This window comes from Arachis hypogaea, chromosome 19, assembly GCF_003086295.3.
Source record: "Arachis hypogaea cultivar Tifrunner chromosome 19, arahy.Tifrunner.gnm2.J5K5, whole genome shotgun sequence".
NCBI lineage: Eukaryota > Viridiplantae > Streptophyta > Magnoliopsida > Fabales > Fabaceae > Arachis > Arachis hypogaea.
Genome location: NC_092054.1, coordinates 7,410,537 through 7,438,507, shown reverse-complemented (window position 1 = coordinate 7,438,507; position 27,971 = coordinate 7,410,537). Strand labels below are relative to the sequence as shown.

Sequence of the window (27,971 nt, the reverse complement as noted above, 5' to 3'; positions counted from 1 at the left end):
GTACGGCGGGACGGGGTCGGGTAGAGCATAAACCCGCCCCGTTGCCACCCCCTACCAAGGTGCACGGATCTACGGAATCTGCCCCGAATGGATGGTCCGATGGTGGACCTTAAATATATGAAACTAGTAAAATATCCTTATTTATTAGTATAGTTCAACTATTTTAAAGATTTTTATGACTTTTCACGAGTAAGGTTTTAAAGTTCTCTCTCAAGTTACACTCAAGACTCATAGTAATCTCTGAAATTAATAGTTACCTATATTTGTCTCTTAAATTGCACTCCAGGACTCAAATTCGTCTTTTCGGCACATTCCGTCCCTCTGGTGCCACTAGAAAGCTGAGACGGACTCCTCCATGATACGCTGGCCAGGTAATGGCTAGCTGACGTATTAGTAATTAAACTTTTATGGTGCAATTTGGTCTCTAAATCAAAGTTAAAAATCCTAATCTCCAAATTTGATCATCATTCTCTATAGTAATCCCTCTCCTCTCTTCTCTTCTCTTCTCTTCTCCATCTTCAAATTAAACAAAATGGGATATATAGAAGATTATTCAAGAATAGATACTATAAATTAAGGCATCTGAAGGTGAGTGTATGTCATGAGTCTTACCTACTTCATAATTTGAGTTGAATTAAAACTTCAAAATATTATTTTCTAAACATTGTGAATTCATATTGTTGTTATGAATCAGATAATGGCAAATGTTGATACACCTACAGATGCACTAACAACTAGACAGAATAGTGCCCAAAAAATTAGATTGTGCAGGACCGAACACATGGTAAAAAAATATAAAAATTTCAACTCCTTAGTTATAATTAAATGAAAAGTGTGCTCTCAATATTCCTATATATATATATATATATAGAGAGAGAGAGAGAAAGGGAGAGATAGGGGGAATAATGCATGCTCAATTGTTATAGCACTAAATATTTAAGAATTGTATGATTCTCTAATTTCAGTTTTTGGCTTCAGACGAGAGCATAAAAGCTGTGAGGTTGATGATAGTAGCCATTACACCAAAACAGAAAAAAGTTGCAATTGACCTGTTGCTACCTTATCAGAGATCAGATTTTGAGGGGATCTTCCACGCAATGGACGGTCTCCCGGTGACAATCCAATTGTTGGATCCTCCACTTCATGAGTTTATTCCCGAGGGTGAGTTACATCATATTGTCAGGGAGCTAACTTCGGAGACAGGAATCAATGAAGAAGAAATCTTCTCTAGAATTGAAAAACTATCAAAAGTGTATCCCATGCTTGGTTGCCGAGGCTGCAGGTTTGCATCCCCTTAATTTATGGATTGATTCACAGCATTCATATCTGACTAGTGAATTTTCTATCAACAGGCTAGGAATATCATACCTGAAACTAACTGAGATGCAGGTTCGTGCAATCTTTGAGATTGCAGTTTTAGTCAGTAACCATGGCATTAAAGGTCAGTCAGAAACAATGGTTCCACTTGTCAGTACACCTCAGGCATGATCCTTATTCAACCTCATTTATTCTCATTTATTCACAAGGCTTCGTAGTCTTTTTAGTTTTTCCTAAACAGTATGTACTAAATGCAACTACATTAGCTTCTTGTCTTGATTATTTATAATCTTTTGTTTTTTATCCTTGGCAGGAGTTGAAGTATCAAGTGAGTTTAATAAGAAATTTTTTTGTGAAAGTGTTCTTTGAGACAGGTTCCTCTCTAAGCTATAGAGTAGGAATCATGATCGAGGTCTCTAGAGCTACTCTGATTACAAATGAGATATAACTTAAATCCTCTCTTATTTATCAACTCAAAAAACCACATTTAGATTCTAACTTTGCATATTACTAATTTCAAATATGATAAAGCCATAAAGAATGACAATCGACTCCACCATTTTACTTAGATTGGAACAATTAAAGTGTCATTCTATTCCCTTTTGGTTTCTCACACTTCGAAATTTTATTATCTATTCATGTAGATTGCAAAGGAAGCAGAATTCTTTTCATTTAGAACTAATGACCTTATCCAAATGATATTTGGATACAGTAGAGATGATTTTGGCAAATTTCTTTCTCTTTACCTGTCAATCAGTATTATTTATAGTTTCTGTTCTTAAATAGTCTTTTATATATTCAATTTTGTCTAATTTGAAGATGGAGAAGAGAAGAGAAGAGAAGAGAAGCGAGGAGTTACTACAGAGAATGATGATCAAATTTGGGAATTAAAGTTTTTAACTTTGATTTAGGGACCAAATTGCACCATAAAAATAAAATCCACGTTAGCTAGCCGTTACCTGGCTAGTGTGTCACGGAGGAGTCCAGACCAGCTTTTCAGTGGCGTTGGATGGACAGAATGTGCTGGAAGGACCAATATGAGTCCCAGAGTGCAACTTCAAGGATGAATATGGGTAACTATTAACTTCAGGGACTACTATGAGTTTTGAGTGTAACTTCAGAGACCACTTTGAGACTTAACTCAACTTCTCACGTTAATTAACTCACCATTTATTACCAACAAATTTCCTAATTTGAACAATTTATTGTAATCTTGTATTCTTATATGTTATTTATTTTATATGTTGTACTTGTCTATTTGCGTTTTTTTCCAGTTGACTTGAAAAATTTTTGTGAAGAACAGAATTCTGAGATGAGAATGGAAAGAGTTTGGAGAATAAAAAAGTATTTTTTTTTATTTTTTCTCACGTTCTATTGACATTCCTAATTAATGTGATGTGTGATTTAAAATTTTATGATATTATATTTATAGATATTGGTCCATATTCAAATACTTCGATCCGTGACATTATATCTTGGAACTAACTTTCAAATATCAAAAACATTTCTTAAGAAAAATCGTTATAAACACCTCTATAGTATCCGCGCATATTTCGGCCACTACAAAGGGTAGTTTGAATTACCATCAAATGGATCACGAACAATTTGAAAAGACCCTGCATAATTCGGTTCTCACCATGCAACGATAAATAGGGTCATCACAGCTATAGAGGGCATCAAAGACCAAAGGTAATACAAAATTAAATATAATAGTTTTCTGAATATTTTTGAGTATTAAGAACTGACTTGAGTGTCGAAGTCTTTTTTATAGGTCAAACACCTGGGTCAAGACTCTGAAGAGCTAATAGAGCAACACTGAAACTCTAGAATTGAAGGCTACATCAGGTGCAGGGACGGACATAAGGGGGGGGGCGAGTGGCGGCCTCAGCCCTCCCAACTTTTTTCAATAGTAATAAGTTATTATGTATAATTTAATTTTTTTAAAAAAATATTTAGTATTTAGTCTAATATAAATAGAAGTTTAGTCTAATTTAAATATTAATAATTTTTAATATCTAAAAAATAAGTAACAATATTTAAAAAATCTGAAAAAGATATTATTACTAATATTTTTTAATTAAATAAAAATTTTTAAATCTCATAAAGTGAATTCTTTTTCTTTTTGTGGCTGTTTTTTTTATTCGTTTGATATTAATTCTCTCTGTTTCAACTGCTATAATTAAGAGATCTTTTTTAACTATGAATATTGTGAAAAATAACTTAGAAACAAAATAAAAGATGAATTTCTTGCTAATTGTCTTTTAATTATATTGAAAAGGAAATTGTTGAAAATTTTGACACAAATTCTATTATCGGTGAATTTTATGATACGAAGAATCGACCACTTCGTTAGTAAAAAGTATACACATATTTTTTTTACTTTAAAATATATTCTCTATCCGTATATTTTTATAATATATCTTATATTATATAATTTTTTTACATAATTTTTAATATTATATATGTTATTGGCCCCCCTATAATATCATTTCTGAATCCGTCCCTGATCAGGTGTTGTCGAGCTATTCCTCCGAGAACGGTTTCAAGTTTCAACAGAAACATGTATAATAATTTATGTACATTTTCTTATTAATATAAATTTTTAAGAAGAGTAGAATTCCATGATAGATATATATAAATGTTACGTGTGATCCTCTCCATTAGCACGCAGTGGGCAAACGAAGCTAGTTGTAGAAATAAAGTTGAGTTATTGTTGTTATGTTTAAAGGGTTTAAAAGAAGAGTTTTTTTTTTTTTTTGGTGACGTTTTAAAGAAGAGTTTAATTTTGATAGATTGACAGTCTAAAATATTTTATATAGTCGTGTAATTATAATAATTTTCTTAGATGACTATTTATATGGTCAATATAAAAAATAATTATTTTTATTAATATGACATTATGTGATTAGATGCACACGTATAAAACGATTTTACACTTTAGTACATCAAAATTAAGTTCTTAAAAAAGAAACAAAAGAAAAAGAATTGTATGTATGTAACCCTTTATGCAAAATGCAATTCGGGTAGCTAGGAAGTTTCTTGTTCGATTTATCCAATAATGTCATTGTTAGAATTCAATAAGATTAATATCTTGACTCAATATAAAATAACAATAATGTTTGAAGTAGGTCATGTATCATTAAACAACTTCTCAAATGAAATCTATTTGTTTTTCTTTCTCATAAATAAGTTTTAGGGTTTAACACCTTGAGAAAAATACTAAGCACAAGACACAACAAAAACAACGATGTTATTCATACCACCACCAAGGCACATTTAAGAAACATGTCAAAAAAACCCACTAATCAGGTACATTCAACTATACTAGTCGCAAAAAAGTTAATTTGTTTATCGTAACAAAAAAAATCCACATAAAAAGACTTAAACAACGTAACAAAGGGTATAAGAACAAGATTGATGAGATATAATAATGCTGCATCTATTTTTAATATATAAAAGTAGATAGATAAGTTTATTTCTATTATTTGTAAGATATTTTTTTTTATCTACTAATGACATGTTAGCAATATGCTTACTTGGTAAAACTTTAGAATCAACCACTCAATTCTTACCAAATCAATTATTATTTCTAAATCGACAAAAAATAAAATATACAAATAAAAAAACTAAAAAATACAATACAATAAATTTGTAACCTTCAAATACATTAAATTCATATTCCTATATTTATTATATCTTACTGTTATAAATAATACAATAAATTTATAACCTCAACAATTAATTTATTAATTTTTATAAATAACTCACTAAAGGTAATAAACATCCATATTACAAATGTCATAATAATATTATTAATGATAATAAATTTTACATTACAAGTATTCAAATTCTATACTATTTAAACTACTTATATGAGTCTCTTATCACTATGCCTTCAAATAACAACTTATATAAGTCTCTTATCACTATTCCTTCAAATAACATCAAATTTAGCACAAGAAATTTATTTCCGAACAACACATCTCAAACTTATTCAATAGAAATCATTCTTTCATAGCATAATGATTAGAAATCGAATAACTATCCAAGATCTAATGGTCATGCAATGAGAATCTGATGATCAGGTATGACAAAAATAACTCACAACATGCATCATACATTCTACATAGTCAAATAGCATATACCTAATGATAACATAAATTAAATATTACAATAGGAAAAGATCTTCACAATTTTAGCAACTATAAACGAAATTGGTGACAAATTTGGATGGAACTATGTTGAATGTGAAAAGTGACAGAAGAAAGCATATAAAAAAAGGAAACAACTACATTTATGGTATATGTAATCAAACATCACAATATTTAACAATAAAGTAACTCTATATACTTTTTATAATCTCATCTATCAAATTATTAGTTACTAACCCAATATTTATTTTAGGTTCAGAATTCAATTAAAAGTTTCAGATCAAAGTGTTACAACAACTTTTGTACTATTTGATGACGAAGCAAAAAAATTATAACTGCTTCAAACCACTAACTAAAACAAATGCAAAAATCAAACCATCAAATAAAAATGTCACTTTTAGTACAACTCCAACGTCTAAATTTTTTATACTACAAATTATTTTAAATAAAACACCTTTTAAATTTAACTTTAATAATATAAGCTATTTCACAAGTGAGATCCAACCTTGTTTGCATTCCTTAATTCATGGTAGCAAAGCAAGTAAAGCTTTGGTCTAGTGCGCATGATAATACACTATACACAAAGAGAATGGCAATATGATATATGTGAAACGATGCATATGCATATATTATTTAACCCAATAAATATTTGTCATCATAATTTATTTATCAAAATCAATCTTAACTCAATAAGCTAACATGATAGGTTTATGAAATTAAATTAAATCAACCCCAAATTGAGAGATTTTAATGCCTCAAGTTCTTCTCTCAATTAGGTTTTGATTTGATCTACTTTCATAAACTTATCATACTAATAATCAATTAAGATCCTATATGTGTGTTTGTAATATCATTTAGCGTGCCACATTAACAAATTTTGGCACCGTCAACAAAAAAAGTAACAGAAGGACTAACATGATTAATTTAAAATCTTTGAAAAATGAATTTGATTAAAAAAATCGTTTGGAGATTAATTTATAAAACAAGATCTTTCAATAACAAATTTGACTATTTACTCGTTACAGAATATAAACCAGAAGAGTCTTTTGAATTTCATAAACGCTTTCTGGGTGGATTGCCAATATGAGAGGGGACTAATGCTACTTTGATTATGAGTTTATAACCTTTATTTATGAAGACAATGTGCCCAAAAGAGTATATTAACACAAGTTGTTATTATCTGTATTCTATTATATCTCCCAAGTTTATTAGTAACTTGCTATACTCCCCAAAATTCATATCACTATTTCACATTGTTTAATCTTTTTGGGAGCTTAATTTTATGAATTGTACTAAAGAATTTGATAGGGATCATCCTTCATGTTTATCATTTCATCACACTTACTTTAGAAGATCAAAATTTTTAAAAAATATAAAATTAACATATTCTTCTTGTTCAGTTAGCGGTAAAAAACATATTAATTTTTTTATTTATACTGTTTTATTGTAAACATAAATGCAACAAACTAATGGTTTTTCATTCTTGCTGAACATATATATATAAAAAAATCATGTTTATTTATCCCATAATCCCTTTTATCCGCCACCTTCCCCAATGATCTTTACAAATTCATGAGTTTGGAAAACTCTAATTTAATTTGATGATGAACAAACATTATTAAAACAATTAATTACAAAATTATTAATTTGATCTTAATACATACTTGCTTAATTAATAATTTTGTGTGTGCAAATTTGTTATTGGGCCGAAATGAAAAGAAGAAATTCTAAGCCCAATAAAATCAAAATTCAGCCTTATGCAAGTTTGTCATATAAATGTTGGCTGAAATGTTTTATTAGATGGGCCAGTTTTACTTATTATTGATACAAGCCCAAATATTTTTGCTTGCTTGATCCGAAATAAATTGAAAAAGAAAGCAAAAATGCTTCCAACGGATCTCAATTTTCACCAAGTGATAGAACTCAAATCTCATTAAAATGAAGTTAATAAATGCATGGGAACAATGAGAGAGAAAAAGACATTTTGATTTGATTGTAGCACTCAATGCTACACGCCACTCAGCAAGGGAAGAATCATTTCATTTAATCCCATTCTCTTTCCTAAATTAATGCTGTTCAAATTTCTCTCTTCTCTCTCTAATTGCTTTTCTTCTCTTTCGGTCATATCACTCAGCAACCATGGAAGCTATGGCAAGCTACCATAGGGAAGAAGAAGCACGCCTAAAGACCATCAAAATAATGGCAAGAAAAAGCAAACAAAAAGTATGTAGTGGCTGAGATTCTCACCAAGAATGGTAAGATTTGGTGAGGTAATCTCGAGCTCTTCATACCCAAAAAGAAAGAAGAAGATCTCGGCCAGCAAGGAGAAGATCTTTGGAAGGATGGCTTATCTCTGATTCTGCTCTAACATCACAGGAGGTAGCTACAGTGGCTATGTGATGGAAGAGGCAGAGATTGGAGCAGATGAAGCTATCATCATCATGAAGCATCAAGGGCCAGAAGTTTATCTTGGAGAGCAAGGAAGAGATGAAGGGCTCGGATTGATGAAGAGTGGTGACCAAGGAAGGACTAGAGGTAATTACATGGGTTATCTTTTCTCTCTCTCTGGCCGAACCGGTTCTGTTTGAAGAAGAAGAAGATTGGCTTGGTTTGTTTTGGTTTCAACCTTGAAGGCTTCTTCCTATAAGTAAGGATGAACAGTCAGGGTTTGGTTCAAGGAAAAGAAAATAGAGAGCACAGAGTTTCTATAGCTCCCTAAGCTAACAGATTTCTTCTCCTTCAATGTTCTTCATTTTGTATTTTTCTGTTTAATTTTGTCATGTCTTGAGTCTCATGGAAAAAGACAAACAGTGAGGTTTGTATGAAAAAGCCATAGAGCGGAAAAAAGCAGAGAGTGCAAAATTAAAAGAAAAAGCCATAGATGTCCTTAGAGTTCCTTTTTACATCTGTGTTATGTTTCATGATTCTGTGGGAATCCCCTTGTAAGTTGGGTTAGCACTTTACAGTTGAAAGCTTGGCAGTGACCAAGTCAAGTTCAGTTTGGGTTTAGATTCTGGACTTGTCCCGGATAGGAACGGTAGTTCCTAGGAAGAATTGGTGTTTGTAATCAAGGATGATTATAGTGAAATTCCATCATTGTTATGATGGAGACTGGATGTAGGCTGCCTTGCACTTAGCAGCTGAACCATGATATATCTTGGTGTAATTCTCTCTTTCTTCTACTCCATTTCTGTTTCTGCTGCCCAGGAGATAAAACTGAAAATATCTCGTGCTGACTGACGAGACAAAAAGAAAAGTCTCATGGCTGGGGACGAGACAAAAGAAAAAGTCTCGTGGCTAGTTACGAGACAAAAAGTTCCAGAAGTGATTTCAAAGGCCAGCAAGTACAGTCAAGCAAAAAGGGGGCTAAGATTCAACCCCCCCTTCTCTTAGCCACTGATAACCATCAATTGGTATCAGAGCTTGGTCTCAAAGAGATCAAGCTTTGCAGCTTGGAGAAAAGATCCAGATGGCAGAAAACAGTGGCTCAAATCTGGTGTCCTACAATCTGACTGAAGGACAATCAAGCAACAGACCTCCCCTTTTCAATGGGAAAAACTACACCTATTGGAAGGAGAGAATGAAGATATTTGTGCAAGCAGTGGATTACAGACTTTGGAATATTATCCTGGAGGGTCCTCAATATCCAACCGTCACAAGTGCCGAAGGAGTGGTCTCTCTTAAACCAGAAGCAAGCTGGACCGAAGAAGACAGAAAGAAGGTTGAACTCAATGCCAAGGCCATCAACTTACTCAACTGTGCTATCAGCTTCGAGGAATACCGACGGGTATCACGTTGCACAACGGCAAAGGAAATCTAGGACAAACTCCTAGTGACTCATGAAGGAACCACCATTGTTAAGAAGACCAGGATAGATATGTTAAACAGAGAGTATGAAATGTTTGCAATGAAGGAAGGAGAATCCATTGATGAACTGTTTGAACGCTTCAACACCATCATTGTCGGCTTGGATGCTATGGGAATCAAGTATCCTGAATCTGTGCTAGTGAGAAGAGTGTTAAGATGTCTCACGAAAGAGTGGGAAACAAAAGCATTAATAATTTCTGAGAGTAGTAGTCTTGATTCCATGACATATGATGACTTGAGAGGAAATCTTCTTGCTTTTGAAAACACCTACTTGAAAAAAGATTCAAAAAGAAAGAAATTGCTTTTACTTCTGTGACTAACCCCCTGGATGATGAATCCAGTGATTCTGAAAATGAATTTGTGTTGTTTGCCAAAAAATTCAGGAAAATGGTAAAGTTCAAGGAGAGAGGCAAAGGAAGCAGCTCAAGAAAACTGAAGAAAGATCTCAGCAAGGTGACATGCTACAACTGTAAGAAAACAAGGCATTTCAAATTTGACTGCCCTAAGTTGAAAAAGGAAGAGAATCCGAAAAAGGGGAAGAAAAAGGGGCTAATGGCCTCATGGGAGGACTTGAAAAATGACTCAGATGATGATGAAGAATTCGAAACCAAGTCACAACCATGTCTCATGGCTGATCATATAGATCAAGTATTCTTTCACAATCCTAGCACTGAAGATCTTCATCTTATGATAGACCACCTTTCTGAAAAAATAAGATGCTTCTTGTTGGAAAATCAAGAACTTGAACAACAAATCACCATTTTTAAAGCTGAAAACAGTTTTCTTAAAGAAAAAGTAAGGGAGGCCGAAACTGCTTGTGATCTTGTTGAAGAAAATAAGCAGTTAAAAGCCCAAATTAGGAGCTGTGAAAGTGATCATTCCGTCGTTGCATATGTGGACTGTTTTAAAAGAAATGAAGAGTTGCTTAAAGAGGTCAAAATGCTTAAGGAAGACTTAGCCAAATTCACTCATAGTTCTGAAAATCTGAATCAAATCTTGGCTAGTCAAAAACCTCTTTATGATAAGGCTGGGTTGGGGTTTTATAAATCTGCTGAAAAATCTCATTTTGAAAACTTTGCTTCATCCTCTAATGATACAAGGTTTTAAGACCCCACCTACTTTAACAAAACAGCAACTCCAAGGTTTTGTAGATTATGCAACCGAAATGGACACTTTCCCATTCAATGTTTTTTTGGTGAAAGAATGATTGGAGAAAAAGTTTACAAAGTAGTTTTTGATTACAATGGTTTGGGACATAGGAGATGGTTTAACGTGAAAGGATCCAAGAAGATTTGGATACCTAAGGTCACTTAAGCTTGTTTTGTAGGTGTGCCTAGCATCCAAACGGAAGGAGAATATGTGGTATATGGACAGCGGATGCTCTAGGCATATGACCGGAAGGACAACCTTCTTCATAAAGCTTGATGAATATGATGGAGGATTTGTCACTTTTGGTGATGATGCTAAAGGAAAGATAGTGGCTGTTGGGAAAGCTGGTAAAAGTTTTTCATCTTGTATAAATGATGTCCTTCTTGTAAATGGTTTGAAACATAATTTACTTAGTGTTAGCCAATTGTGTGATTTAGGTTTTGAAGTTATTTTTAGAAAGTTTGTATGTTTGGTTGTTTGTGAAAAAACTGGAGATATTTTATTTGAAGCTAAAAGATGCAATAATGTGTATGGATTGACTCTTGAGGACTTGAAAGAACAAAATTTAACTTGTTTCACTTCTCTTGAATCTGAAAAATGGCTATGGCATAGAAAGTTGGGTCATGCAAGCATGTACCAAATTTCTAAGCTAGTCAAGAAAAATTTGGTTAAAAGAATTCCAAATATCAAATTTGACAAGGATCTTACTTGTGATGCTTGCCAATTAGGCAAACAAGTAAAATCCTCTTTTAAACCAAAAGATGGAATCTCAACCAAAAGGCCATTAGAGATGTTACACATTGATCTTTTTGGTCCAACAAGAACTCAAAGTTTAGGAGGTAAACACTATGGTCTTGTGGTGGTAGATGATTACTCTAGATTTGGTTGGGTACCTTTTCTTGCTCATAAAAATGATGCTTTTCATGCTTTTTCAACTCTTTGCAAGAAAATTCAAAATGAAAAAGATTTAAAAATTTCCCATTTGAGAAGTGATCATGGAAGAGAATTTGAAAACCAAGACTTTGAAAAATTCGATGATGACTTTGGAATTTCTCATAACTTTTCATGTCCTAGAACCCCTCAACAAAATGGGGTGGTTGAAAGAAGAAATAGAAGCCTTCAAGAGATGACTAGGGTCATGCTTTGTGACAATGAGATTCCTAAATTTCTATGGGCTGAAGCTGTAAATACAGCATGTTACATTTTGAATAGGACAATTATTAGAAAAGGGTTGAAGAAAACACCTTATGAGCTATGGAAAGGAACCCCTCCAAATCTTAAGTATTTTCATGTTTTTGGATGCAAATGTTTTGTACTTAATAATAAAGAAAACCTTGGTAAATTTGATCCAAAATCATATGAAGGAATGTTTGTTGGATACTCTACCACAAGCAAGGCCTATAGGATTTATCTCAAAGAACATAAAACCATAGAGTAATCCATACATGTTACTTTTTGTGATTCTAACTTAATTCCCAGTACTGTGATAGATAATGATTCAGATTGTGAAGAAGCTGAAACAAGTAATGAAAATCCCAAATCTGCTTAAAATGAAGAATCTGCCAGCCCAGTTTTGTCTCGTTAGATTGAAGGAGACATTTCCATTTTGTCTCCTGAGCAGGCACGAGAAACTGAAGCAGTGAGACCACCAGAAGCTCATCAAAGCTCAACATCACTTCGGAAGCCTAAAGAATAGAAGTCTATGAGGGATTATCCTCATGACTTTATCATTGGTGATCCCTCTCAAGGTGTAACAACAAGATCTTCAACCAAAAGTCAATTCGAACCAAGCAATTTTGCCCTCTTGTCACAAAGGGAGCCCAACAATGTCAAACAAGCTCTTGAAGATCCATCATGGGTCAAAGTAATGCAAGAGGAGCTTGCTCAATTCGACAAGAATGAGGTTTGGACACTAGTACCCCATCCGGATGTTAAGAAAGTTACGGGTACTAAGTGGGTATTTAAAAATAAACTTGGTGAGGATGGACAAGTTGTTCATAACAAGGCTAGATTAGTGGCCCAAGGTTACGATCAAGAAGAGGGAATAGATTTTGATGAGTCTTTTGCTCCGGTAGCTAGAATGGAAGCAATTAGGTTGCTTCTTGCCTATGCTGCCCATAAGGGTTTCAAAATATTTCAAATGGATGTTAAATGTGCTTTCCTTAACGGCTTTATTGATAGAGAAGTGTATGTGGTACAACCCCCCAGTTTTGAAGATAAAGAATTTCCAAACCATATTTTTAAACTATCTAAGGCTCTTTATGGTCTTAGACAAGCTCCAAGAGCTTGGTATGAAAGGCTTAGTGCCTTCTTGTTGGAGAATCAATTTCAAAGGGGCACCACCGACACAACTTTATTTATTAAAGCATCTAATGATGATATACTCCTTGTTCAAGTTTATGTTGATGACATTGTGTTTGGATTAGCCAATGTATCCTTGTGTGAAGAGTTTGGAAAACTCATGACTAGTGAGTTTGAGATGAGTTTAATGGGAGAACTAACCTTCTTTCTTGGCCTCCAAATTAAACAAACTCCTAGTGGTACCTTTATTCACCAAGGAAAGTATGCAAAAGAACTTATCAAAAAATTTGGCCTAGAAAGTTCCAAACCAATGGGAACACCAATGCATCCTAACACAAAACTTGAAAAGGATGATGATGGCTAAGATGTGGATGAAACAAGGTATAGATGAATGATAGGAATGATAGGTTCACTCATGTACCTTACCTCCTCTAGACTGGATATTGTTCAAAGTGTGGGTGTATATTCAAGGTTTCAATCTCACCCAAAAGAATCCCATCTTTCAGCCGTTAAGCGCATCATTAGATACATTAAAGGAACTAGTGATTATGGCTTGTGGTATCCTAAATCTGATGACTTTTGTGCAGTAGGGTTTTGTGATGCAGATTATGCGGGAGATAGGGTGGATAGACGGAGCACATCCGGCATGTGTTGCTTCCTTGGAAGCTCACTCAACATGTGGTCAAGCAAAAAGCAAGCCACAGTGGCTTTATCCACAGCCGAAGCTGAATACATTTCCGCATCTGCATGTTGCTCTCAATTAATTTGGTTAAAAACGCAATTGGAAGATTACAAATTAAAGATCAATAGTATACCCTTATTTTGTGATAATATGAGTGCTATAAACATTTCAAAAAATCTTGTTCTGCACTCAAGAACCAAGCACATTGAAATTAAATATCATTTCATTAGAGAACATGTGCAAAATGGTACTATTGATATTCAATTTGTAAAATCTGAAGACCAACTTGCTGATATTTTTACAAAACCCCTCTGTGAAGACAGATTCTGCACTTTGAGAAAAAGTTTGGGAATGATTGATTTAATTTCTATTGATAACTTGTGAAATTTTGATTCTATTCAATTTTGTCTCATAGGAATGGATGAGATAAAAATAAGAGTGTGTTGGAAGGGCTGTGATCAAGGGGGAGACAGCGCCAAAATTAATTTTCATGGGCCCCACCAAAATTCCTTGACCCCACTCTGACCGTTTTGTTAGTTTTCCGTTGTATATTACTCAATCTCTTTTGTTGTCTCATCAAATCTTGATTGGAAGTGGTTATTGTCAAATCAAATCCTTCTCTACACCTAATCCCTTGATTCTAGGAAACCACTTTTCAGTTTCCAATTTCAAATAAAAGGAAACCTCCTTGGGTATTAACCGCCACTTAATGGTCATTTAATTCCCTCCATTTCTCTCTCCACTCCACATTTAATGCTTCTCTAACCTCCCTCCTCCCTCACTCCACTCGGTTCCTATTCAACCCCCTCATCTTTCACTTTTCCATTTCTTACTACCATGAAAAAGAAAAATGCTCCTAGGAAAAGCGAACGGCTTCTCTTCTCTCAAAAACCCTCCACACCACAATCTCATACCCACATCCATATTTACTCTACATCATCATCCTCTCCTTCACCTCCCTCAAAGCAAACCGACACCATGAGAAGGAAGGTCATTGCCACAAAAACCTCTTCAAGGAAGAAGAAAGAAAGAGTTTCTGTGGAGGAAGAGGAAGAATCTCACACAACACCTATTCCGTCTCCACCACCATCTCCACAGAAGAAAGCCACACCCGAGAAGAGTGCTCAGAAGTCAAAGAGTTTCGCTCTGAACAACACCAAGGAATCCGCAAACTTGGAATCCTTGGATTTCAAGAACAAATTCAGCAAAACACATTCTCACTATGACCCTGCCAGATTCAACTCCTGCACTTCATATGAATTCCACAAAGAACTCCTGGAAAAACATCATCTCTGTGCAACCTACCTTGTCAACCTTGACTCTCTGACCAGCAAGGGGATAAATGCATCTCCTCTCTTTGAACTGCTTCAATGGACTCTTCTGCTTCACATCCATAAGCCGGTTTACCCAGGTTTAGTTCGTGAGTTCTACGCCAACGTGTGATTAATTGATGGCACCATCCATTCATATGTGAAGAGAGTTCACATCACTCTTGACACTGCCACCATTGGGACGGCCTTGGGCTATAAAGAGGAAGGGCCGAGAGCTTACATGGCCAAAAAGTGGGACTCACAGGTCGGCGTCACTTATAAAGTTATTCTTCAACACATTTGTGAGAATCTCTCTGGCTTGGATGGCACTACTCCTACCCACAAAGCCCTTGGTCCCATAAATTATTGCTTCATCGGATCATCATCCACATTTGACTCCTCAAAGCGGCTCCCATAATAGAGTAACATTCTCTGACTCTCTCATCATATTTGCACTTGTTACATCTACTCCTATATCTTTTGGTTATCTCATGATCCGACACATGTGGGAATCGGTCAAGAGCACCAAAAAGGCAAATTTACCCTATGGTATGTTGATGAGCGGATAATTTATACGCTTTTTGGCATTGTTTTCAGTATGTTTTTAGTATGCTTTAGTTAGTTTTTATTATGTTTTTATTAGTTTTTATTTAAAATTCACTTTTCGGGACTTTACTATGAGTTTGTGTGTTTTTCTGTGATTTCAGGTATTTTCTGGCTGAAATTGAGGGACCTGAGCAAAAATCTGATTCAAAGGCTGAAAAAGGACTGCAGATGCTGTTGGATTCTGACCTCCCTGCACTCGAAGTGGATTTTCTGGAGCTACAGAAGCCCAATTGGCACGCTCTCAATTGCTTTGGAAAGTAGACATCCTGGGCTTTCAAGCTATATATAATAGTTCATACTTTGCCTGAGATTTGATGGCCCAAACAGGCGTTCCAAGTCAGCTCAAGAATTTTGGCGTTTAACGCCGGAACTGGCACAAAAGCTGGAGTTTAACTCCAAGAAAAGTCTCTACACATAGAAGCTTCAATGCTCAGCCCAAGCACACACCAAGTGGGCCCGGAAGTGGATTTTTACGTCAATTACTAATTTCTGTAAACCCTAGGCTACTAGTTCTCTATAAATAGGACCTTTTGCTATTGTATTTTCATCTTGAGATTTCTAGAGCATCTGTGTATCACTTTGATCTCTTGATCACGTTTTGGGGGCTGGCCTCACGACCATGCCTGGACCTTGTTCTTATGTATTTTCAATGGTAGAGTTTCTACACACCATAGATTAAGGTGTGGAGCTCTGCTGTACCTCGAGTATTAATGCAATTACTATTATTCTTCTATTCAATTCAACTTATTCTTGTTCTAAGATATCACTTGTTCTTCAACCTGATGAATGTGATGATCCGTGACACTTATCATCATTCTCACCTATGAACGTGTGCCTAACAACCACCTCCGTTCTACCTTTGATTGAGTGTGTATCTCTTGGATTCCTTAATCAGAATCTTTGTGGTATAAGCTAGAATCCATTGGCGGCCATTCTTGAGAATCCGGAAAGTCTAAACCTTGTCTGTGGTATTCCGAGTAGGATTCAAGGATTGAATGACTGTGACAAGCTTCAAACTCGCGAGTGTTGGGCGTAGTGACAGACGCAAAAGAATCACTGGATTCTATTCCAACATGATCGAGAACCGACAGATGATTAGCCGTGCTGTGACAGAGCGCGTTGAATATTTTCACTGAGAGGACGGGATGTAGCCATTGACAACGGTGATACCCAACATACAGCTTGCCATGGAAAGGAGTAAGAAGGATTGGATGAAGACAGTAGGAAAGCAGAGATACAGAAGGGATAAAGCATCTCCATACGCTTATCTGAAATTCTCACCAATGAATTTCATAAGTATCTCTATCTTTATTTTATGTCTTATTTATCTTTTAATCATTCATTCTCCATAACCATTTGAATCCGCCTGACTGAGATTTACAAGATGACCATAGCTTGCTTCATACCAACAATCTCCGTGGGATCGACCCTTACTCGCGTAAGGTTTATTACTTGGACGACCCAGTGCACTTGCTGGTTAGTTGTGCGAAGTTGTGATAAAGAGTTGAGATTACAATTGTGCGTACCATGTTGATGGCGCCATTGATGATCACAATTTTGTGCACCAAGTTTTTGGCGCCGTTGCCGGGGATCGAACGAACAACAAATTCGTATTTGTTTCCGGTAACATCAGTGCCAAGTTTTGGTCCGGCAACAGCACCAAGTTTTTGGCGCGGTTGCCGGGGATTGTTCGAGTTTGGACAACTGACGGTTCATCTTGTTGCTCAGATTAGGTAATTTTATTTTATGTTTAAGCCTTTTTTCGAAAAATTCCAAAAAAAAAATATTATTTCTATTATGTTCTTCAGAGTTTTTAAGAATGAATTCTAGAGTTTCATGATGATCTGTTGAAGTCTGGCTGGCTGCGAAGCCATGTCTAATCTTATTGGACCGAGGTTTCAACTTATCATCACAAGAGCTTGTTGATTTCTATCCATGTTGATGTTGGGAGCAATGATCTGCTAAAGTTTGGCTGGCCATTGGCCATGTCGAGTGTTTTGGACCGGAGCTTTCATTGAAAGCTTGGCTGGCTAGTAAGCCATGTCTAATTCCTGGACCGGAGTCTTAGACTAGCATTGCAATGATTCCTGGAATTCTTATTAAAAGTTTTGAAACCCTTTCTTTTCCACTCAATTTTCGAAAATATCAGAAAAAAAAAATTTATAAAACCATAAAAACCAAAAATAATTTTATGTTTCTTGTTTGAGTCTAGTGTCTCATTTTAAGTTTGGTGTCAATTGCATGTCTTTATTCTTCTAATTTTCGAAAATTACATGCATTATGTTCTTCATTGATCTTCAAGATGTTCTTGATGATTTTCTTGCTCTGATCTTTAAATTCTCTTGTTTTATATGTTTAGTTGATTTTTACATGCATCTTTAAATTATTATAGTCAATAGTATACAAACTTCTAAGTTTGGTGTCTTGCATGCATTGTTATTTGATCTTAGTTTTCCATGATTCGTTGCATTTTGATTATTTCTCATCATTAAAAATTCAAAAATTTTTCAAAAGTGTGTCTTTTCAAGTCAATAATATAGAGAATTGAAGATTCAGAACATACAGCAGAGGAATTACACAGAAAAAGCTGGGCGTTCAAAACGCCCAGTGAGGAAGGAAAACTGGCGTTTAAACGCCAGCCAGGGTACCTGGCTGGGCGTTAAACGCCCAAAAAGGTAGAGTTTTGGGCGTTAAATGCCAGAATGGATACCATTCTGGGCGTTTAACGCCAGGATGACACAAGAGGGAAGATTTTGTTTTTAATTCAAATTTTTTTCAAGTTTTCATAATTTTTCAAAATCAATTTCTTTCCATTTTCAAAAATACTTGCTAACAATTAATGATTTGATTCAAAACTTTCAAGTGTGTTGCTTTTTCTGTTAAGAAAGGTTTAATGTCTGAATCATATCTTTTAAATTTCTTGTTAGCCAAGTCATTAATTTTAAAAATCAAATCTTTTTAAATTGTTTTTCAATCATATCTTTTCAATCATATCTTTTTAAAACCATAACTTTTCAATCATATCTTCTTAATCACATCTTTTCAAAATAGTTTTCAATCATATCTTTTTTATTTCTAATTTCAAAATCTTTTTCAAAATCACTTTATTTCTTTCCCAACTTTAATTTTCGAAAATCATTCATCAAATTTTCAAAATTTCTTTTAATTATTTTAAAATCTTTTACTTTATTTTCGAAAATTCTTCCCCTCTTCTCACATCCTTCTATTTAAGGACTAACACTCCTCCAATATCAACAATTCGAACTCTATCCCTCTTGATAAGTTCGAATTCGTCTCTTTCTACCTCCTCCTTCTATTCTTCTTTTCCTCTAACACCTCAAGGAATCTCTATACTGTGACATAGAGGATTCCATACTTTCTTGTTCTCTTCTCTTTCATATGAGCAGGAGCAAAGACAAAAGCATTCTTGTTGAGGCTGATCCTGAACCTGAAAGGACCTTGAAGCGAAAGCTAAGAGAAGCTAAAGCACAACTCTCTGTAGGGGACCTAACAGAAATCTTCAAACAAGAAGAAAATATGGCAGCCAAAAACAACAACAATGCCAATAATGCAAGGAAGGTGCTAGGTGACTTTACTGCACCTACTCCTGACTTCTATGGAAGAAGCATCTCAATCCCTGCCATTGGAGCAAACAACTTTGAGCTTAAGCCTTAATTAGTTTCTCTAATACAACAGAATTGCAAGTTTTATGGACTTCCATTGGAAGATCCTCATCAGTTCTTAGCTAAATTCTTGCAAATCTGTGACACTGTCAAGACCAATGGGGTTGACCCTGAGGTCTACAGACTTATTCTCTTCCTTTTTGCTGTAAGAGACAGAGCTAGGATATGGTTGGACTCACAACCTAAGGAAAGCCTGAACTCTTGGGAAAAGCTAGTCAATGCCTTCTTGGCAAAATTCTTTCCACCTCAAAAATTGAGCAAGCTTAGAGTGGAAGTTCAAAACTTCAGACAGAAGGAAGGAGAATCCCTCTATGAAGCTTGGGAAAGATACAAGCAATTGATCAGAAGGTGTCCTTCTGACATGCTTTCGGAATGGAGCATCATAGGTATTTTCTATGATGGTCTGCCTGAACTGTCCAAGATGTCATTGGACAGCTCTGCTGGAGGATCTCTTTATCTGAAGAAGACGCCTGCAGAATCTCAGGAACTCATTGAAATGGTTGCAAATAACCAATTCATGTACACTTATGAAAGGAATCCTGTGAATAATGGGACAAATCAGAAGAAAGGAGTTCTTGAGATTGATACTCTGAATGCCATACTGGCTCAGAACAAAATATTGACTCAGCAAGTCAATATGATTTCTCAAAGTCTGTCTGGAATGCAAGCTGCACCAGGCAATACTAAGGACGCTTCATCTGAAGAAGAAGCTTATGATCCTGAGAACCCATCAATAGAAGAGGTGAATTACATGGGAGAACCCTATGGAAGCACCTACAATCCTTCATGGAGAAATCATCCAAATCTCTCATGGAAGGACCAACAGAGGCCTCAACAAGGCTTCAACAACAATAATCGTGGAAGAAACAGGTTTAGCAATGGCAAGCCTTTTCCATCATCTTCTCAGCAGCAGACAGAGAATCCTAAGCAGAGCCACTCTGACTTAGCAACCATAGTCTCTGATCTAATTAAAACCACTCAAAGTTTCATGACTGAAACAAGGTCCTCCATTAGAAATTTGGAAGCACAGGTGGGTCAGCTGAGCAAGAAAATTACTGAACTCCCTCCTAGTACTCTTCCAAGCAATACAGAAGAGAATCCAAAAGGAGAGTGCAAGGCCATCAACACGGCCGAACTTGGAGAGGAGGAAGAGGCAGTGATCGCCACTGAGGAAGACCTTATTGGACGTCCACTGGCCTCCAATGAGTTCCCTAATGAGGAACCATGGGAATCTGAGGCTCATACTGAGACCATAGAGATTCCATTGGATTTACTTCTACCATTCATGAGCTCTGATGAGTATTCTTCCTCTGAAGAGGATGAAGATGTGACTGAAGAGCAAGTTGCTAAGTGCCTTGGAGCAATCATGAAGCTAAATGCCAAGTTATTTGGTAATGAGACTTGGGAAGATGAACCCCCCTTGACTAGGCAGAGACTACCTCAAAAGAGACAGGATCCTGGGAAGTTCTCAATACCTTGTACCATAGGCACCATGACCTTTGAGAAGGCTCTGTGTGACCTAGGGTCAAGTATAAACCTCATGCCTCTCTCTGTAATGGAGAAGCTAGGGATCTTTGAGGTACAAGCTGCAAGAATCTCACTAGAGATGGCAGACAATTCAAGGAAACAGACTTATGGACTTGTAGAGGATGTCTTGGTAAAGGTTGAAGACCACTACATCCCTGCTGATTTCATAATCCTAGAGACTGGAAAGTGCATGGATGAATCCATCATCCTTGGCAGACCCTTCCTAGCCACAGCAAAGGCTGTGATTGATGTTGACAGAGGAGAATTGGTCCTTCAAGAGAATGAAGACTCCCTTGTGTTTAAGGCTCAAGGATATCCCTCTGTAAACATGGAGAGAAAGCATGAAGAGCTTCTCTAAAAACAGAGTCAAACAGAGCCCCCACAGTCAAACTCTAAGTTTGGTGTTGAACCCCCACAGTCAAACTCTAAGTTTGGTGTTGGGAGGTTCCAACATTGCTCTGAGTATCTGTGAGGCTCCATGAGAGCCCACTGTCAAGCTATTGACATTAAAGAAGCGCTTGTTGGGAGGCAACCCAATGTTATATTTATCTATTTTCCATTGTTGTTTTATGTTTTCTGTAGGTTGATGATCATGTGAAGTCACAAAAATAATTGAAAAAGCAAAAACAGAATGAAAAATAGCACATCCTGGAGGAGAAACTGGCTGGCGTTTAAACGCCAGTGAGGGCAGCAGAATGGGCGTTTAACGCCCAGTCTGGCACCATTTTGAGCATTTAACGCCAGAAAGGGGCACCAGACTGGTGTTTAACGCCAGGAAAGGGCAAGAAGCTGGCGTTAAACGCCAGAAATGGGCAGCAGCCTGGCGTTTAACGCCAGGATTGGCAGAAAGAGGCGTTTTTGCACGCCACTTGGTGCAGGGATGAGCTATCCTTGACATCTCAGGATCTGTAGACCCCACAGGATCCCCACCTACCCCACCTCTCTCTTTCTTCTTCACCCACTCACCAATCACCTCCATACCTCTTCCCCAAAAACCCCTCACCTATCAAATCCCACCATTCTCTTCACCACTCGCATCCATCCTTCATAAAACCCCACCTACCTCACCATCTAAATTCAAACCACTTTTCCTCCCAAACCCACCCATCATGGCCGAACCATACACCCTCTCTCCACTCCTATATAAACCCATCTTCACTCCTTCATTTTCACACAACATAAACACTACTTCTCCCCCTTGGCCGAATCATTCCCACTCCTTCATCTCCTCCATTTTCTTCTCCTTCTCCGTCCTTCTTTCTTCTTTTGCTCGAGGACGAGCAAACCTTCTAAGTTTGGTGTGGTAAAAGCGTTGCTTTTTGTTTTTCCATAACCATTTATGGCACCTAAGGCCAGAAAAACCTCTAGAAAGAGGAAAGGGAAGGCAAAAGCTTCCACCTCCGAGTCATGGGAGATGGAGAGATTCATCTCAAAGGTGCATCAAGACCACTTCTATGAAGTTGTGGCCAAGGCATGAAATCCCTGAGATGCCTCAAGGGATGCACTTTCCTCCACAAAACTATTGGGAGCAAATCAACACCTCCCTAAGAGAATTGAGTTCCAACATGGGACAACTAAGGGTGGAGCACCAAGAACATTCCATCCTCCTCCATGAAATTAGAGAAGACCAAAGAACCATGAGAGAGGAGCAACAAAGGCAAGGAAGAGACATTGAGGAGCTCAAGCACTCCATAAGATCTTCAAGAGGAAGAACAAGCCGCCATCACTAAGGTGGACCCGTTCTTTAATTTCCTTGTTCTTTAATTTTCTATTTTTTCGAATTTTTATGCTTTATGTTTATCTATGTTTGAGTCTTTATTACATGATCATTAGTGTCTTAGTGTCTATGCCTTAAAGTTATGAATGTCCTATGAATCCATCACCTTTTTTAAATAAAAAAATGTTCTTAATTGAAAAAGAAAAAGAAGTGCATGAATTTCGAATTTTATAACAGACTAATTATTTTGATGTGGTGGCAATACTTTTGTTTTCTGAATGTATGCTTGAACAGTGCATATGTCTTTTGAATTTGTTGTTCATGAATGTTAAAATTGTTGGCTCTTGAAAGAATGATGGAAAAGGAGAAATGTTACTGAGGATCTGAAAAATCATAAAAATGATTCTTGAAGCAAGAAAAAGCAGTGAATTCAAAAAAAAAAAAAAAGAAGAAGCAAGCAGAAAAAGCCAATAGCCCTTTAAACCAAAAGGCAAGGGTAAAAATAAAAAGGATCCAAGGCTTTGAGCATCAGTGGATAGGAGGGCCCACAGGAATAATATCATGGCCTAAGCGGCTAAACCAAGCTGTCCCTAACCATGTGCTTGTGGCGTGAAGGTGTCAAGTGAAAACTTGAGACTGAGCAGTTAAAGTCGTGATCCAAAGCAAAAAGAGTGTGCTTAAGAACCCTGGACACCTCTAATTGGGGACTCTAGCAAAGCTAAGTCACAATCTGAAAAGGTTCACCCAGTTATGTGTCTGTGGCATGTATGTATCCGGTGGTAATACTGGAAAACAGAGTGCTTTGGGTCACGGCCAAGACTCATAAAGTAGCTGTGTTCAAAAAATCATCATACTTAACTAGGAGAATCAATAACACTATCTGGATTCTGAGTTCCTATAGAAGCCAATCATTCTGAGCTTCAAAGGATAAAGTGAGATGCCAAAACTGTTCAGAGGCAAAAAGCTAAAAGCCCCGCTCATCTAATTAATACTGATCTTCATAGATGTTTTTGGAATTCATTGTACATTTTCTTCTTTTCATCCTATTTGATTTTCAGTTGCTTGGGGACAAGCAACAATTTAAGTTTGGTGTTGTGATGAGCGGATAATTTATACGCTTTTTGGCATTGTTTTCAGTATGTTTTTAGTATATTTTAGTTAGTTTTTATTATTTTTTTATTAGTTTTTATTTAAAATTCACTTTTCTGGACTTTACTATGAGTTTGTGTATTTTTCTGTGATTTCAGATATTTTCTGGCTGAAATTGAGGGACCTGAGCAAAAATCTGATTCAGAGGCTGAAAAAGGACTGCAGATGCTGTTGGATTCTGACCTCCCTGCACTCGAAGTGAATTTTCTAGAGCTACAAAAGCCCAATTGGCACGCTCTTAATTGCTTTGAAAAGTAGACATCCTGAGCTTTCCAGCAATATATAATAGTCCATACTTTGCCCGAGATTTGATGGCCCAAACAGGCATTCCAAGTCAGCTCAAGAATTCTAGCGTTTAACGCCGGAATTGGCACAAAAGCTGGAGTTAAATGCCCAAACTGGCACAAAAGCTGGCGTTTAACTCCAAGAAAAGTCTCTACACATGGAAGCTTCAATGCTCAGCCCAAGCACACACCAAGTGGGCCCGGAAGTGGATTTTTACATCAATTACTCATTTCTGTAAACCCTAGGCTACTAGTTCTCTATAAATAGGACCTTTTGCTATTGTATTTTCATCTTGAGATTTCTAGAGCATCTGTGTATCACTTTGATCTCTTGATCACGTTTTGGGGGCTGGCCTCACGGCCATGCCTGGACCTTGTTCTTATGTATTTTCAACGGTAAAGTTTCTACACACCATAGATTAAGGTGTGGAGCTCTGCTGTACCTCGAGTATTAATGCAATTACTATTGTTCTTCTATTCAATTCAGCTTATTCTTGTTCTAAGATATCACTTGTTCTTCAACCTGATGAATGTGATGATCTGTGACACTCATCATCATTCTCACCTATGAACGTGTGCCTGACAACCACCTCCGTTCTACCTTCGATTGAGTGTGTATCTCTTGGATTCCTTAATCAGAATCTTCGTGGTATAAGCTAGAATCTATTGGCGGCCATTCTTGAGAATCCGGAAAGTCTAAACCTTGTCTGTGGTATTCCGAGTAGGATTCAAGGATTGAATGACTGTGACGAGCTTCAAACTCGTGAGTGTTGGGCGTAGTGACAGACGCAAAAGAATCACTGGATTCTATTCCAACATGATCGAGAACCGACAGATGATTAGCCGTGCTGTGACAGAGCGCGTTGAACATTTTCACTGAGAGGACGGGATGTAGCCATTGACAACGGTGATGCCCAACATACAGCTTGCCGTGGAAAGGAGTTAGAAGGATTGGATGAAGACAGTAGGAAAGCAGAGATACAGAAGGGACAAAGCATCTCCAGACGCTTATCTGAAATTCTCACCAATGAATTACATAAGTATCTCTATCTTTGTTTTATGTCTTATTTATCTTTTAATCATTCATTCTTCATAACCATTTGAATCCGCCTGACTGAAATTTACAAGATGACCATAGCTTGCTTCATACCAACAATCTCCGTGGGATCGACCCTTACTCGCGTAAGGTTTATTACTTGGACGACCCAGTGCACTTGCTGGTTAGTTGTGCGAAGTTGTGATAAAGAGTTGAGATTACAATTGTGCGTACCATGTTGATGGCGCCATTGATGATCACAATTTCGTACACCATATGTTCTTAACCAGTATCTTTGAACATTTCAAAATTGATCTTCTAAATGAGGCAGTAGAAAACAAAGTGTCAATGATCAAGGGAGGTGGAGCGGTTAAGGGAACAAAGGGCAAGAAATCTGTGGCTTCGGATAGTGAATTTGAAAGTCGTCCCAAATCTTCCAAAGCAACCGAATCTGCCAAGGAAATTCTTACAGAATTTTCAAATATGTCAGAGCTCATGATACAATTCCATAAGGCAGGACGCAAGTTAGCCTATGAAAATGAAAGAGCTTGGATGAGATGCAAGGACAGGGTCAATTTGATGCTGGAAAGCCTTGAGGAGGATCTCGGAGCAGCTAGTGACGAAGGAGCTGAGGAATCTGATCTTCATTTGTCTGATGATTAAAATTTTTTTTTTAGTCTTTGATATTGGCATGATTAGGCTCAATTTGATACTCTGTTTTGTGTGTGGATACTGCTAGTACTATAACTCTGTGATACTCTGTGGATACTTTTGGGAAATATTTTGGATATTTTGCTTGCTATATCAAACTCTTTTTGCAGGTGTCCTTGATGACAAAAGGGGGAGAAATGGTGCAGAAAAATTGAAATTAAAACAGGGGATGAAACTCTTTTGAGAGTTCATGATCACCCTTGTTAATACTTGATAATGCATTTTGTTTTCCTTTGATTACTGCTGATGTCTGATGCCTATCTTGGATAATTAGTTTGATTATAATTATGATGCTTGATGCTTGATAACATGAATGCTGTTTTGGATTTATTTTTGGCAGTTCCTTTAAGTTGAGAAATATGAAGCTTGATAGTTGTTATGATCAACTTGTTCTGTTTTATTGCTTGATAATTGATATGATCAACTTGTTTTATTTTGCTGCTGTGATCAATATGCTCTGGTTTGATTGAAAAAATTTTTCAAGTAGCTTGAGAAGCAGTTTTAAGGACACATCAACCTTGTTGTTCTATGTATGTTTGAGCAGAAAATCAAATTATTGATAACAAATGAGTTTTGATTATCATTCAATTCTGCTCATAAATCAAGTCATTCAACATTACAAAATGAATATCTTGAATAACATTGTTGCCTTAGACTTGATAAAAAATTGTTACAGGTATAAAGCTTCCCTTGGTAAAATAGCATACATTAAGGGGGAGCCATGTGACAATTAGAAAGGGGGAGAAATTCAAATATTCAAAGGGAATATTCCACACTCTAATCTTTAAACTTCTTTCCATTTCAATTTTAATAATATTTGTCATCAAGGGGGAGATTGATGAGTTTGGAAAACTCTAATTTAATTTGATGATGAACAAACATTATTAAAATAATTAATTACAAAATTATTAATTTGATCTTAATACATACTTGCTTAATTAATAATTTTTTGTGTGTAGATTTGTTATTGGGCCGAAATGAAAAGAAGAGATTCTAAGCCCAATAAAATCAAAATTCAGCCTTGTGCAAGTTTGTCATATAAATGTTGGCCGAAATGTTTTATTAGATGGGCCAGTTTTATTTATTACTGATACAAGCCCAAATTGTTTTGCTTGCTTGATTCGAAACAAATTGAAAAAGAAAGCAAAAATGCTTCCAACGGATCTTAATTTTTACCAAGTGATGGAACTCAAATCTCATTAAAATAAAGTTAATAAATGCATGGGAACAATGAGAGAGAAAAAAGTATTTTGATTTGATTGTAGCACTCAATGCTACACGCCACTCAGCAAGGGAAGAATCATTTCATTTAATCCCATTCTCTTTCCTAAATTAATGCTATTCAAATTTCTCTCTTCTCTCTCTAATTGTTTTTCTTCTCTTTCGGTCATATCACTCAACAACCATGGAAGCTATGGCAAGCTACCATAGGAAGAAGAAGCACGCCTAAAGACCATCAAAATGATGGCAAGAAAAAGCAAACAAAAAGTATGTAGTGGCTGAGATTCTCACCAAGAATGGTAAGATTTAGTGAGGTAATCTCAAGCTCTTCATACCCAAAAAGAAAGAAGAAGATCTCAGCTAGCAAGGAGAAGATCTTTGGAAGGATGGCTTGTCTCTGATCCTGCTCTAACATCACAGGAGGTAGCTACAGTGGCTATGTGATGGAAGAGGCAGAGATTGGAGCAGATGAAGCTATCATCATCATGAAGCATCAAGGGCCAGAAGTTCATCTTGGAGAGTGTTCCGAGGGTTACCTGAAACTGGAGGTCGATCTTTGGTGCTGATCAATGCTGACGTGTCCGGCTGCGAGAGATGGTCGGAGCTGTCGAGTCCGACTTGTCGGACTAGTTGCACTGCTGATCCTTTGTCACCGGATGGTGGGGGGTACCTGCAAGAGACTCCGATGCTTAAGTTAGCATGGGTATTAAACAGGTTATATGTAGAATCAGAGTATGAGTTATACCTAGGTGCTCCAGTGTATTTATAGTGGTTGTAGAGTGACCTTTTTGGATAAGATAAGTTAGTTATCTTATCTTATCTTTACCTTTGAGTTGAGGTCAGCGTATCTTCAATGGAATCGCCTTTATCTCTATAGGCTTGGGCTGCCTTGTTGGGCTCTCCTGTTGATAGGGCTGAGTTATTTTTAGAAGAAGTCGATCCGCTTGACCTGAAGAGGTCGGTCGCTTTGTCGCCAATCATCCTAGGTCGGATAGCTCGACCCAGGGTATGAACAGAGAGCAAGGAAGAGATGAAGGGCTCAGATTGATGAAGAGTGGTGACCAAGGAAGGACTAGAGGTAATTGCATGTTGGGTTTTGCATGGGTTATCTTTTCTCTCTCTGTGGCCGAACCGGTTCTGTTTGAAGAAGAAGAAGATTGGCTTGGTTTGTTTTGGTTTCAACCTTGAAGGCTTCTTCCTATAAGTAAGGGTGAACAGTCAGGGTTTGATTCAAGGAAAAGAAAATAGAGAGCACAGAGT

General features: G+C 36.5%; 1 protein-coding gene and 1 non-coding gene across 2 annotated transcripts; one reads left to right on the top strand and one right to left on the bottom strand.

Moving 5' to 3' along the window:
• Positions 1-697: 697 nt before the first annotated feature.
• On the top strand, positions 698-25,442 carry LOC112777798 (pyruvate, phosphate dikinase, chloroplastic-like). Its single transcript, XM_025822188.1, has 6 exons — positions 698-784; positions 966-1,282; positions 1,353-1,482; positions 1,631-1,757; positions 1,960-2,073; positions 25,111-25,442. Exons 1-6 carry the CDS (start codon positions 698-700, stop codon positions 25,440-25,442), a joined length of 1,107 nt encoding a protein of 368 aa, XP_025677973.1.
• Positions 19,326-19,433, bottom strand: LOC112781130 (small nucleolar RNA R71). Its single transcript, XR_003191924.1, has one exon. It is a non-coding gene; the product is annotated as a small nucleolar RNA R71 (small nucleolar RNA).
• Positions 25,443-27,971: the final 2,529 nt, after the last annotated feature.